Source organism: Empidonax traillii, unplaced genomic scaffold, assembly GCF_003031625.1.
Source record: "Empidonax traillii isolate 1590-97213 ecotype Southwest subspecies unplaced genomic scaffold, ASM303162v1 scaffold65:size4453928, whole genome shotgun sequence".
In the NCBI taxonomy this organism is placed as follows: domain Eukaryota; kingdom Metazoa; phylum Chordata; class Aves; order Passeriformes; family Tyrannidae; genus Empidonax; species Empidonax traillii.
Window position 1 is genome coordinate 4,245,653 of NW_020955258.1, and position 14,956 is coordinate 4,260,608.

A 14,956-nucleotide genomic window follows, 5' to 3' on the forward strand; every position below is an offset into this window, starting at 1 on the left:
ATTTAAAAATGTGGGCAGGAGAGGGGTTGAAAAGATCAGACAAAATTACAGTTGTTAGTTGATCTTTGTTTTGGTGGTGTCCAGTATATGCAATTCCACTTGATCTTTCACCCTTAGTGACCAACAATAATTAATTATGCAAATACATGAACATTCACCCAGCTGCAGTCTTACCCCATTCAGTTTGTAGTTCTTCCATATTGGCTACAAGTTACTGTTTTCATTGACAATCTTGGTCCAACCGACCCTGATAGTCTGTTGCATCTTATAACATTTATTTTTGCTCTTGATTAGATCTTGGTATTCGGAATGCATTATAAATAGTTAAAAAAAAAAAAAAGGCAGAAATGAAGCTCTGGCCTTATGCTCGAGTAAAACTTGTTCCAGTTATGTGCCAACATTGTGATACTCTACTATTGATTTACATAACTTCTTAAAACACTTACATGCAATAGTGGTAATACTAAAACACCATATGGCAAATCACAAATGTCTCGTTAGAACAGCTAGTTAATAAAAATGAAAACTTCCATAAAATGCTTACGAATCCATAAAAAATTTTGGTTCTGAATAATGCTAATTGACATATTAACTTCATTTGCTTTATGTCAGTCTGTAACTTTTCAAAGGGAGAAGATTAGTAAGTTACATAATAGTGAGAGGAAAAAAAGTTGGTTTTGCTTGTATGCTGTGGTGTTTTTTTTTTTTCCTACTGTGCTTCCTTAAAAAGAAGAGAGGATAGAATCCTTATATTTTTTAGTTTTAGAGCTAGAAATTTTTACTAGTAGAAAAAAGTATAATGAAGAATTTTTCCACTTGGGTCCAAGAAAATGGATAGCATTTTTTATATTGCAGAATTTTTCAGTCACTTGAATTTGAAATACAGCAGCGAGGCAGCTTTGAATTGTTTTTCTATTTCTCTTTTATTATTGTAATAAATAAAAAAACAAAGGAAATCCTGGCAGATAGCTATACTTGATATGCATATACTTAATTTCATTGATTAATCTAATGCAATTTAATATTAAACTTTTGTGCAGGACAGGCAAAAATTCTTGAATGAGTAGTGATTTGATTTTGAAACTAGTCCTGCTTAAGGGAAGAGTTAGAGGATTAATACTAAATAATCTTTGGAATCAGTAGTGATGAACTTAGCAACTTTTAGAAGATAATTTATGGAATAGTTGACCCTTCCGGCACTATCCCATGTTATTCTGTAAACTCATTCTAGGTTTGGATCACCCTTTTGCTTTTCAGTTTCATTATTCTCGTCCCACTATATGTATTGTAAGTTATAATCAAAATATTCAGGCCAAATTCTTTCGTCAACTTAACATGTTGAAGACTCCCAGGTGTAAGTAAGGACAGAATTTGGCACAGTGACCAGTGATCAGTTTAGAGTACTTCTAATGGTAGAGGAAAAGGAATGTAATCTAGCTCAGTATTTCAGGGAATAGTCTTTGACTAAGCAATGTTAATAGGCCTTAAAAAAGCCTAAACTACCAGTTTGACACTGAGAAAGGCAGATGGTGCTTTAAAGGGTAATTGGAATAGACGTGTTGAAAAAGAAAACAGTAATTTCTAGACAATTTTTACACTGCTTTTAATGGCTAGAATTATTGCAATAAAAAAAGTGTGAGTACTTCAGGGCATTACAGAAAAACATTCAAAATATTCAAAATAGTGTCCTTTGATAGAATGTATTCTATCACGTTTGTTACTGATTTACAATCGTTCCATTAAATTTGGAAATTAGGGACACCCTACTACTTTAATAAGAAGTAAAATGCAACTTCAGAAAAGGGGCCCATGTCAAATGTTTATGGATTAGGAAACAGATGTGTTATTGTTAATAGAGTTGAAAGAATAAATATTGAACAGGAAAGAGTAAAACTGAGACTAAACAGAGAACATGTACACAGTGTTTACAACATCTAGTTAAAATTCCCCCCAGTAATCTCAGCTAATGTGTTGTGATTCTAAACTAATATATTCTGTTTCTGTTTTGCTAAATTAGACCATATCAGCAGTAACAATTTTGTTGAAAACATGAAATTCTGTGATTTCATGCAAGTCTCTTTCCCAACATCTGCCTTATCTTTCTGTAGATGACTTTCAGCAGGTCTATATGTTCTGGAAATGTAAATGTATGTGTATGTACATTTTGATGTCTCATTTTTCACAATTTAAAAGAAAAAAAAAAAAAAAGGCAAGAACAACCAAGACCAGAAAACTTGAGACAAAACTCCCAGGAGGTAAAACAGTGTAGACTGCATTGTGCATATACATTTCTCTGCCTTTCTTCTGTTCTCCATAATTCAGTTGTTTCCAAGAGAAGCCCTACCTGGAGATGATGTCTTAGTGTTTGAATTTCCCGATACTGACACTCACTGGGTCATCTGAAGGAAAAAACCAGACTGGGGGTGTGTGTGCATGGCCGTGACAGTGTCAAAATCCCCACTAAGGCATTCTTGGTTTGCTTCCAAAGTTCTGGTTTTTATCATAAAAGAGGCTGTGGCAGAACCACTACAAAATGGAAGTAAATCTAGCCCATAAACAAGTTTAAAACCATCAATGTTATTAATTTGGCTCATGAACCCAAAGATTGCTCTAATTGCTTTATTTACTTCAATTCACAGAGTATAAATTGCAAAATAATAATTTATATGCTAATAGTGAAGAAAAACAAACTAGAAAATTGCATTCTTCAAAAAGCATTAATATAATATGCTCATTTTTTGCACTGATATCTTTTAAATAAGCTTTTCAATTATTTCAAGTAAGAATACTTTCATAATGCTTATTTTTCAGTAAATTTGTTATGGAAGAAATTATTTGTTAATATCTTCTGAATTATTGACAATTAATTGTTGAGCTGCCCAAAGGTACAATTAGCAGCAATGTTCAGCTGCATTTGTATCACAAAGCAGAGCTGAGTTTTCTCAGAGATTTGAACAAAAAAGGAAGGAGTAGGTAAACTTGAATAAATATTTCTTTCAATGTTAGTTCAGCTCAGTCATCAGTTTCAGTATTTGCATAAACAAAATTCCTACCAAAATAGTATTTGTCTCAGAGTAGCTTTATGACTATTTTCTGAGTCTCAAGTTAATAACTGTATTGTATAATTTCTATAAACAAAGATTAGCAACATCTCAGTGAGGTGGGTAGTTTACACCTTGAAAATTCCGAGTTATGGATCCAATGTACAACAATCAGGAAAAGCAAAAGATATTTTCCCCCTGTCATTCCTTGGCCCTTGTAATGGAAGGTAAAGTATCCAAAGAGTGGACTGTGAACAAATTAATACCAATTTTTTATTAATACTAATTATAATATTAATTAAAATTATTGTACCCCTGCTTACATGAAAATATTCTTTTAGACTTCCAGTTATTTGCACTCTGTCTTTGCTACAATATCAGACCCAAATGTACCCTGAAAATGAGTGGTAGGAGAGCTGTGTGGCTGCCACAGGCCTGCGGGTATATCCCTGGGAGTGTCCTCTCAGTAAATCCTAACCAGAACATGCTTTTTTTTTTTTTTTTTTTTGAATTATGTGTATCATATATATTTCATAGAAATTGAAGTTGGCCTGTAGTTTTTTAAAACAATGTTCTCCTGACCTGTTTTTACTGAGACCAACAGAGATTGGATGTTTGTGCAAACTCCTTTTTGGCTACCTGTTAGGCATTCCTTATATTGTCAAGCTTTCTGTCGGCTCCTCAGAGTCCAGAGAGAACTATACCCTTCTATTTTTTGTGTTCACTGGGAATGGAAGTTCATAAAAAGAAACGAACAGCATATGAAGTGAAAAGTACTCTGGACATATTCATATCACAGTTGTTAATTTGAGAAATAACAGCACCACATACTCGGAGTTAGATGAGCTGGATGTATTTCTTTTCTTTCCCCTATGCAAACTGAAAATAATAAAACAAACACAAACCCAGACTTTTCCAAGAAAGAATATCCTTCCAAATTTGTTTCTATCCATTGAAACAATAAACATGTTTTCAAATGTATTATTTGAGAAAACTGGAACATTAGATTCCAAAAATATTTGAAATAAAGATAAGGCTTTGCTGGAGAGCTCTAGTAAGTTAATTCAATTAATAAAAAAGCCTCATCAAAATTCAGGCTTCTGTGAAATATTTTGCTTTCCCTAAGTAATTTTTTTGATGGAAATACACTTTTTTCCTCTTACTGTTTTTTGTTTGCTTCTAGGACAAGAGACATAAGTAGGAGAAAAGGAAATTCCAATTAAATATAAGGAAAAAAATTTGACCATGAAGATGGTTACATTCTGGAACAGGTTGTACAGTAAAGTTCCAGAATTTCCATTGTTAGGCAAGACTTCCTGGGATAAGTCCTTGAGTTACTTGACCAAGGGGTTAGACAGATGACCTGCAGAGTCCCATCCAAGATAAATTGTTCCATGATTCTGTGTTGATAGAATGTTTATATTTCAAAGATGAAAAGTAGAAAACCAGTAATATCAGTCTACTTCTTCTAAAAGTAAACTATTCCCATATGTATTATATAGAAACTGAAATAGTTGAGGATAATTATTTGAAAAGTTCACAGTAACTAGTGACTTTGACAGTTGTGGAAGCATAGTTTTAAACTCAATGGCAATAAAACCTTAATGTCACTCTGAAGACCATCAAATATTAGAACTGTTTCTCAAAGAAGTAGTTTCTTGTAATTTTTTTTTAGCTTTGTGGATATAAATACTATTGAGAGATGATGATGTAAACCAATTCAGTAAATACTAAGAAGGAGTTGAAAGAACTGTGTCGAAGATAGCATTTTCATTTAGAATTTTCAAGAGCTTGGCTCATTTACTTACCATTATCATTGTTTCATGAAGCTGGGTTTTAAATTTTGCTGGTTGTACAGCCATATAATCTCTGTGGTTTAAAAATTATCATAAGGCAATGCTGGTCCTTTTTTATTTCTGATAACAATGATTCTGACTGCTAGATGTAAGACTAGAAAAACATCTGCAGCAAGATTTAGTTGCCTTGTCAGCTAGAAAAGTGTTCTTGAATAAAAGTTTTCTGGAATACTTTGGGTTAGATTACCAAGGATAATTGTTTTTCCTGACCTGATTCTTGTCTCAGTGTGGTATAATGAAGATGTAAAACTTGCTGTCAATAGTTACATCAGAGTGGCAGTATCTACTCTATGCAAATGACTTCATTTCAAGTCAAAGCACTGTTTTAAGTAGATATTAATTAGATTTCTATTTAAATACAGAACCGGTAGCATTTTAGGGATTTGAGCTTTTCTTCTTATGAGGCAATCAGGGTGGGAGTTCAACAGAATAAAAAGAACAGGTTTTAAAGAAGATTTAGGAAATAGCAGTTCCAATTCCTGGTATTCAGAAAATAAAATGGAGTGTCTGTTCCTCTGGAACACTGGCTTTTGATCGGATACTTTTTGATTAGTTTGTCACCAAACAATAAGCATGCATTTATGTTGCTAATAGTGACTTTTCTATATTTTGTAGAAAAAGATGGGTTTGTTTGAGCTGCTCTCATGCCTATTTAGTTTTACCACTGTTTGTTTTCATAGCTGTCTATAAATTACAGTTAAAATTATTTAATTCTATTTTTTTCAAAAAAAAGAATAAAATTTCCACAGCTTCCTGATAGAGTTCTCATAGTACTGCTCTTGGAGAAAACTAGTAAGGGTTTTCATGAGGGTGGGTAAGAATACAGAAGAAATGCTAATCAATTTTTCTGACACACTAAAGATTTTTGACATAACCTGGAAATCAATTATCTTTCTCATGGTGGGATTAGTAAAGGGGATGAAACAGAAGAATTGTTTTCTTGACAATAGGGCATTATTATTTGGTTGCCAGCTTGAGCAATGCAGCAAGCTGAAATCAAAACACTGCACGTTAGGTGGCTTTTTTGGAGAACGTGCATATGTTCAAGCCACTCTTGACTGGACTGCATTGTACTCATCAGAGATTTCTGAGTAAATTACCTTTCAAGCTTCTAAAGCTTGCAGTGTCCAGTAATGTAATATGGAAATGCCATATGAAAGAAGATTCACAATATCTGCATTGCTACCACTTCCAGGAAGATAGATCTGTTTTTACACAGATGTAAACTCCTTTGAATCTAAATATTAGAATAAAATCCTAAATTCTCTTAACTCTTGTTTTTAAGTGAATTTTATAAAAATACTGGCTCTTAATCGCTGATGAAATTCAGAAGCTTGCTGTGAAAAATGCAGGAATAATTGACACTCCTACCACTAGGAAAAATATCCTGACACCAGTATCAGCACAGTGCTTTTGATTTTGTTTACAGATTTCTTATGTTTTGCTTTTTTGTTTGTTTTTTTCTTCTCAGGCTTTGGAAGACCAGGTATGGGACCTGCTGCATGAAGCAGACAAGGTTGCAGAAGAGAGCGAAGAAAAGAGTCAGGTTTATGATGCTATGGCAGAGACTCTTGGGGATGCATGGGATGCCCTCATCATTATGTTAGAGAAGAGACAGGCACTTCTGGAACTTACTACAGTGTTCTTTGAAAATGCTCTAGAGGTTTGTATTTAAATCAAATGACTTTTTATTTGAAGCCTCTGCCCTCTGTAATTTTACTCTGTTATGTGTTGTTCATTGTATTCCTAAAGGTTGAAGCAATTAAGAAAATAAAAATTTCCAGATACATTCTTGTTTTTCCACCTTCCAGATAGTAGAAGATGAAGTTGAACAAAAAAAACATGTAGAGTTTAAGAAATATCTTAGTCATGATCTCTCCAAAATATATACTTTAAAAAAAATGCCAGTGAAAAGTAAAACTGGATCAAACCAAAAAAATATGTAATTCAGTGGCTATAGGCATTCTACAGAATATCTTTCATTCCTTATGATTAAAGTTGTTTGGTGTTGAAAGAACTAAGTTCTCCTGTGCCTTCACTAATGCTCACTGAAGATTGGCCACTGAAGGTTTTACACCAAGATTTCTCTACACTTACTGTAATTATGTAAAGTAAACATTAGTCTAACTTGCCAGTCCTTTACCTGAGACTTTAATGTACAGGTGGGCACAAAAGAAAAACTGTGTGACCCCTGTTTACCCATTTCTCAGTATCTCTTATCCTGATTCACTGATATACACAGGTAGCGAAAGCAGGGAGGGATTCCATGCCATGCAGGTGTGTGCTTACTCTGTGTAGCCTCAGATTGAATTGTCCTCACATCCTGTAGCTTTGAAGAGAATTAATAATTCTCTCTGATAGTTAATAATCTCCCAGATAATTTTTTTCTACATTAACCTAGTGCCATCTCTAAATTACAGACAGAACTTTGGTACTAATAATTGTCCTAAGAACTCCAAGATGATCTTTAAGGCCCTGTCCAACCCAAGCCATTCTGTAATTCTTTTGTGTCCTGGTAATGTGTATTATACAAAGAAATTAGTACAGAGTTGGCAGAAGTCTTTGTAGGAAAGATGATTCTCAAAGTGACAAAGTGTAATTACAGATTATGTCAACTAAAATTTGGGTTCCTTTTATCAATCACTACCTCAAAAAAAGCCAAACCAGAAGGTGCATAGAGACCACAAAGCATCTGTATCTAGAGGTCACTAAAAATGCTGTTTTCCAAGAATTTAAAAATTCTCATGAACTTTCCTAGTAATACAGAGATTTATGATGGAATTATGCAAAAGAAAACTATATTGTGCTTCTTCCTAACCTTTGTTTTCTTAATGCAGTTTGCTGTTAAGATTGACCAAGTTGAGGATTTCTTGAAAAATGCTCAAGAGTTTGACAATATTGACTCTTTGAGAGAACTTCTTCTGCAACAAGAGCATCATACAAAAGGTACAAACCGTATTCCACTTCTGATAGCATGTGATTGTGCCCTGACTCCTTTAAGGGTGATTTTACTGTTTCTGTGCATATTTAAAAACCCCCATAAATTAATCTTAGAACAAATATGAAAATTTCTAGTTGGAAAAACATAATGATGAAATAGCTCTTTAGCAGCCTTCCTGAAAGATATCAAAGTCTTGTTTTCAGCTAGATCTCTCATGGTTTCATCTTTGTTGCTGCAGAGTAGCCAGTGGTAAGCTTATATTCTAATTTCAAGGCAGTCCAGATCAAGTGAGCTGCTAAGAAACCCAACTTTTTTATAGTGCTGGTTTGCAACAGGTTCTAAAACCATCCTGCTATTCCATAAGAAAGTTTGAAGGCATCATAGTTATCAATGAATTAGCATTTTTCAATGGAAAAATTTCCACTGGAAAATTTCCAATCAGTTCTAGTAAAAAGCCCCTGCAAAGTCCTACAGTTTCTTGGACTGGCCAGGGGAATAATTTGCCCACTGCTTTTCTGTGCCCAAGGAGAGGGGTTGATGCAGAAGAGTTAAGAAGTGAGGATGGGAACTATGAGACAGAGGTGGCAATTAGTCAGTTTAAGAATCTTTTTGCCTACAATTTTGCTTCTGCCTTTGAAGAGTGGGGTTGTTTCATTCTCCATTGAATTGCCTGATCTGTTCCAAGAGGTGTTGCAGCTACAGCTGTAATGCCCTTGGACGAAAAGGTGCTTTCTCCCCTTCCACAATTTTTTTGCACATATGGTTGCCCATAAAAATTCTTCCATGCAAATTCCTTTTTTTATTCAAGCTTTCATGTGAAGCACCTTCTATCATTTTGTGGTACTCTGAATTCAAAAAAGGGGGGGGGAGTTTTTAGAACCAATCTCGTTGTGTGGCTACTTCACACACTTTTGCAATTCCATATTGTTCTGCATTTTTTATAAGTCTTAAGACTCCATCTTTGAAATTTTAATTCCCACTTTGCTGTATCATTAGTAACAATTGGCAGAATAATATCAATTATACTTTATTATCCACTAGTGGAACACTAACTTAAATATTTTTAGCTACCTTGAACACCAGGTATTCTTCTCAGGACACTGAATACAGAATTGAACTCAGATAACTCTCATATGGGGTTTGGGTCTTACAATTTGATCTTCATGGGAGCAAAGTGCTCACTGTATAGCAATTTTAGCCTGAAGTATCTGGCAGTAATTTACTGCTGAAAGAGGGTCTGTAACTGTAAGAATCAGATGAAATGGTTTGCCAGAGAAAGACTGCTTTGACAGTGATAAGCCTTTCCTCAGATGGAGGAAAGTGGTTGCAGCTGACTGACTTCTTATTCTATCTTAATCACATCAAATTTTGCAAACTGATATTGAGCTATTTGATAAAAAACAGTGTTTGTATTGCTTTCTGTGAGAAATATACTATCTACCTGCTCCAAAGTAAGGTGGCTGAAAATACAACCCTTACAAAATATTGGCTCAACCAGAATGTGATGAGTAGTTTATCACAAATGCTTATCATTGTGGGGGAAAAGAAAAAAGAAGTTTTGAAACAAATGCATTTCAAAAAGGTGAAAAATATGAAATATCCTGATTTGTCCATTTCTATGTGTATTCAATGTTGGATGGACTGAAGTGGAACATTTCTGATAAATACCACCTTTCTGGAAGGCGAGAACTAAAATGGACAAGCTTGCTGCAGTGAGCTCATGAAAACTAATCTCTCCTGTTAGCCCTTGGTGATTGGAGAAGTGGGAGCATCCTTTTCTTTTTCCCTGGGTGTTCTACATGGAAGGTTGAGATTTAGGGTGTTTTACCTTTAATTATGAGTACATGCACTCAGTGGGAAGAGGAATGTTTCAGGGGATTGCTTCTAGTTGCTTTACTTGCAGCTCCTTGCTAACATTCCTTTCTTTATAATTTTCTTCATGTCTACCTCAGCATCTATTTTGGCTTGACTCCCCTTCTTCCTTATTCCATACATAACAATTTCTCTTTTTCATTTGAAAGTCTTAGGAATACTGATCATTGTCCATTCAGATTTTGTACTATGTGACTTTAAGGACACATGATTAGTAGGTCATTAAAGAGTACTAGTCCACTGAATTTTAACCCCGAATGTGTTTAGGTAGAGGTTATAGAAAGAAAGTAAGAGTTCCTGATACTCCTGACTTATTTATAACAGCCTTCAGGCACAAGAACATTTTCTTTCAACCGTTGTGAGAGGCATATAGATCTAAACTTAGCTTGCATCACTAGTACAAAACTACAGAGGCTACTTAGCCACATAAAAAGCAGGGCAGGAAATTCCGTTGCAGTTTACCTGAGTATTGGGAAACAATCATAAAGAACTCAGTTTTGAAAAAGCAAACTTCTGGGTTTTGTCTTGATGACACACAGTACACCGTTGTATGTGGGTATATATGTTATATGTACCATTATAGATATGTGTATGTATATACCATTATACCTTTCTAGGTTTATATGAGAACTGTCCTAATTGAAATATCTTAGTGTATATACATCTTTGTTGTAAGCATTTATGTTCTTGTAATGCATGAAAATATGTTGCAGTCATGTATGCAAGTAGGTAGTTGAAAAAATACTTGAGTTTAATTTGAAATATGCCACTAGAGTCACAAAGCACACTGGATTTTTTTCCTATGAAATTCTGTTCTTACAGAACTTCTGGAGAAGTCATTTGCACTTTTAAACAAAAGCCAAGAGCTAACTGAATTCATAGAAGAATTCAAATGTGAGGGGCCAAATGCAAATCCGGAGATGATTCAGGGAGCCCACAGCAGCTGCTTGAAAATTGACAATCTCCTTGAAATGCTACAAGACAGGAGACGGCAACTGAACAAATTTCTTAAACATCAGCGCCAAGGACTGGAGCAAGTTCTGCAAATTTGTTTGTGGCACCAACAAGAGAACCAGGTAAGGGAAATCACAGAAAAAAAAAAAAGACACCAAACAACTGTTTCCCAGTACAAAGAGAATAGGAGCTTAAATATTAGGCCAATGTCCCTGGGCCACTTCTATTTGATGAGATCCTAACTTTTGAATGTTTCACTTTGTAACTACAGCTTCCTCATAGTGTGTTTTAATATAACTCTAACATCTTCTAATTCAGTATTTCTGTTATGTGGATTCCTCCTCTAAGTTATCAAATGTGGTGCTTCACACTGAAGTACATTCCCCTCAAATTGAATTCCCAGCACAAACAAACCTCTAGGCCACCAGTAACTAACAACAGCAATTACAACTGCTGCAGGCTGTTTCTGGACTGGTCAGTTAAAGAGAAGATAGCACAGTTAGTCAGTTGTTCTGACTGAAAGCAGAGAAGTATTTTATTTTGAAAGTCAAAACAAAATCCTTTAGGGTGACGTAGGGATTGCAAGTTTTCCACACATGCAGCATATTTCACTGTCTACTTTCTCCCAGCTTGGGTCTCTTCTTTTACTGAATTTCTCAAATACAACTGTTTTTTGTATCTTCCTCTCAGAGCTTAGGTACATTTAATTTTTACTCTTTCCAGCCCTACTGCTCTTTTTCCTTTTCATTCCTTGTTTCCTAGCATTCAGATCAGATAGTTTTCTCTCTTTGTACTTCACACAACCAAAGTGAGAAACTTCAGCAATGTAAGACTCCTCTCATTTTCCTTGAGACAAACACCACATACCTTCACGAACTTGACAGAAAAAAAAGTCCTGTTCTGCCTCTTTGGATATTAATTATGCTGAGAAGGAGGAACCTATGCATATTTTACTGCCAAAGTCTAGCAAGAATAAAGATGAGCTATCTTCCGCATTTTGAAAAAAACAGATTCACATAGTTTTTAAGATCATGCTTCTCAAAATATATTTGTTTAGTTTCTGCATTAGAGTCAAACCTGGTATAATGTATGAACTGCACATTTATGGACAAATAATGTCCAAACAAAATAACATATTCATATGTAAATATACACTGGAAAATTGGCTTTTAGAGACTTTAGTAAAATTTTTCTCTCTGACCTCTAACACATGCATATATTCCTGAGCGATGAAAGAAATTAAACTCTCAAAGCGTTTCAGCACATCTGAAAATTTATATTCCATTCTCTGTACATGGACTGAATTGATATCTAATGGTGCTGCATATGCCACAACAACATGTTGAACTCCCACTGACATTAATAGGAGTTCAGGGGATACTTCAGGGAGTTCAGAGAAAGCAGAGTACTGTAGGTAAACTCTTCTGTGTAAGATTTAAGAGTGGATTTTTGCTCTTTGTATTACTTCTGTTTTTCTAAGCACAGTTGTGTAATGCAGAAGGCTGCATAATTTGTGGCTTGCTTTTTTAAACAAAAAAGCAAGCGACTATAAAGATCCCTTATATCTGGTTATGAAACACTAAAAATGCAGCATCTCCCTTTGATCTCTAATTGGAATGTGATGATCTGATAGTCATGATTGTAACATGTAACATGTTTCTTTTTCAGAACTTTCAATATGTGAAAATATAATTTTTTACATACTTTCCTTTATGGAAGTGTCAGCATCATGTTTTCTGATAATCTATTTCATTAATGAAAATCAAAGGCAGATTGGCCTGTTTTGTGCATAATTAATTATCTTTGGAAGAAGATTTGTGAAAGTAATCTTTCTTAATCCAGTGGTGCATATGTGAGACTATTAAAATTATTGATGACACTTGGTCATATCAAGGGCAGAGATACAAGCAGAGTAAAACTCAAGGGACAGGTGAGTATACACACACTTACTAGCTAGACAGGTTTACAGGAAGCAAAGTCCGTGTAAGTGGTATAAGTCACAGTTCCCTTTTTGATTTCATTTTCTTTAAAGATAATTTAACTGACATTAAAAAAAAATTAAGTAGTGTAACTCAGACTTTGACCCTATGTAAAAAAAGCCCCACACCTTGAAACTAAATGAGTTTCTGACATCCTTTCATACTCCATCATTGGACAGTCATAATCTTTCCTTAGAATATACATGTTCTTGCTAACGTATGGATATACCTATATGGATTATACGGTTTAAATATTTCCAAATTGTCAAACTTTTCCTTCAAAAGTAAAATGACTACTCAAAAGTAAAATGACTACTCATTACCTTATATTCTAAATAACTTTTGCATATGGGAAACTTGTGTAAACAAACTCCTTTCTTGAAAAAGAAGGCCAAAAAAAAAGCATATGGAGTTTTTGCCAAGGACTGTTCCACTATATGCTTTTGTTGGCTGGTATACATCACATGTAGTGGTGTTTGCTTCTTTTACTTCCAGTAGTCTTTCACAAATATGATATAACAAGTCACCAGTAGCTACTCTGGGACAATGCAATATTGATACTTTTTTCTTTTGCCATAAAGGGCTATTTTATTGTTCTTTATAAGGTTGTACTTGGATCACAGAAAATCACTAAATCTCAGACTTTAAACTGAAGTACTGCATTTTTCTTTATAAATGTGTCTGTGGTCACCTTTTGCCCTCTCTCGTTATTTTTGAAATTAGACAAGGCTGCTTCTTCACTAGTAATATTTTGAAGATAAATGCATAATGATTAGGGAAAGGCTTTGGTAGGATTGTTAGGAAGAGATTGATATGTCCCCAAGATGAATCAAGACAATGTTGTTGTGAGGATGCCTTAACATACTGATGCTATAAATATTATTTGGGATTTAAGACAGTAAATTCTAAGGCATAAGCTGTTCAAATAGTGTTTGATGTAATGAAAAAAACCTGTCTGGTATTTAACAAAGTCAGTTTATTTGAATGCTCTGGGGAGATTATTTGAAAATCACTGATCCCGCCATTCAGAGTAGGTGTGTCAAAATACACAGTGCAGACCGCCCATGTTCAAACTACCTGAGGTATGCTTGGATTTAATTTATGGCATGTAATTGTGTGTGTGTTTTAATACAGTAAGAGAGGGAGCGGAAAAAGGAAGTTTTTCCTAGTGGGAGTAATTTTTGGAGAGAAAAATGTGCCACTTTGTAAATTTTGATCTCTGCTGTGTTTTCTCCGTCTTTCTATAATCTTGCATTGGTGTCAGATGGTTTGAGAGGTTTGTCAGAGCCCAGGACAACCTATTGGTGTCAGAAACAGTCCTCCTCCTTCTGAAAATCCTGGTGGTTACCCTGGTGCTGTGCTGGTGCCCAGGCCTGGCACTGGGGGCTGTGGGATGGGGGACTGCAGGGCAGGAGCTGCAGGATGGGGGTACGCTGGATGGGGGGCTGCAGGGCAGGAGCTGCAGGATGGGGGTACGCTGGATGGGGGGCTGCAGGGCAGGAGCTGCAGGATGGGGGTACGCTGGATGGGGGGCTGCAGGGCAGGAGCTGCAGGATGGATGGGGGCTTGCAGGGCAGGCGGCTGTTGTGAGGGGAGCCCAGGGCTGCCTCGTGCCCAACACAGCTGTTTCCAGAGGGCTCTGCTACAGCCGCACCGCAGGGCAGGCCCAGCCCCTCAGCCCAGGTGGTGGTGCCGCCTCTAACTCGTGTTTGAGAAAGGGTCAAACACTGCACAAATACCGGGAGGAGTGAGCAGAAAGAACAAAAGACAACACTGTGAACATCTAGGTCAGTGAAGAGGGAGGGGAAGAAGATGCTCCAGGTGGTGGAGCAGGTATTCCCCTGCAGCCTGTGGAAGTTTTCGAAGAGACCCCTCCACAGGCTGCAGAAAAACACCTGCTCTGCGGAGTACCATGTTGGAACAGGTATTTCCACAGCAGGTCTTTGAGGAGTCCACGCTGGAATTCCCTGAAGGAACTGGGGCCATAGAGAGCCCATGCTAGAGAGGTGCAGCTCCTGCAGAACCTGTACTGTACTGGCCATAAGCCCCCATTCCCCATCCCCACTTGCCACTTGAGAGGGAAGAATAGGGCTGGGTAGAAGGAAGGCCTTTTAGTTTTATTCTTTATTTCTCACTAATTGGCAATAAGTTAATTTTCCTCAAATTGAGTCTGTTTAACCTATGATGGTAACTGCTGAGTGATCTTCCTGTCTTTGGTTCACTCATTTTCCATGCTCGTTTTCCATCTCATTTTCTCCCTCTGTTCTGTAAAGGAGGAGAAGTGAGAGTGTAGCTGGCTGGGTGTCTGGCAGC

General features: G+C 36.1%; 1 protein-coding gene across 1 annotated transcript in view; it reads left to right on the forward strand.

Moving 5' to 3' along the window:
* Positions 1–14,956, forward strand: part of CCDC141 (coiled-coil domain containing 141) — a 65,274-nt gene that overhangs the window by 3,441 nt on the left and 46,877 nt on the right. The window contains exons 3-5 of the mRNA XM_027880263.1: positions 6,369–6,560; positions 7,735–7,843; positions 10,533–10,786. Coding sequence (XP_027736064.1) covers positions 6,369–6,560; positions 7,735–7,843; positions 10,533–10,786 — 555 coding nt within the window. The remainder of the gene's footprint in view (positions 1–6,368; positions 6,561–7,734; positions 7,844–10,532; positions 10,787–14,956) is intronic.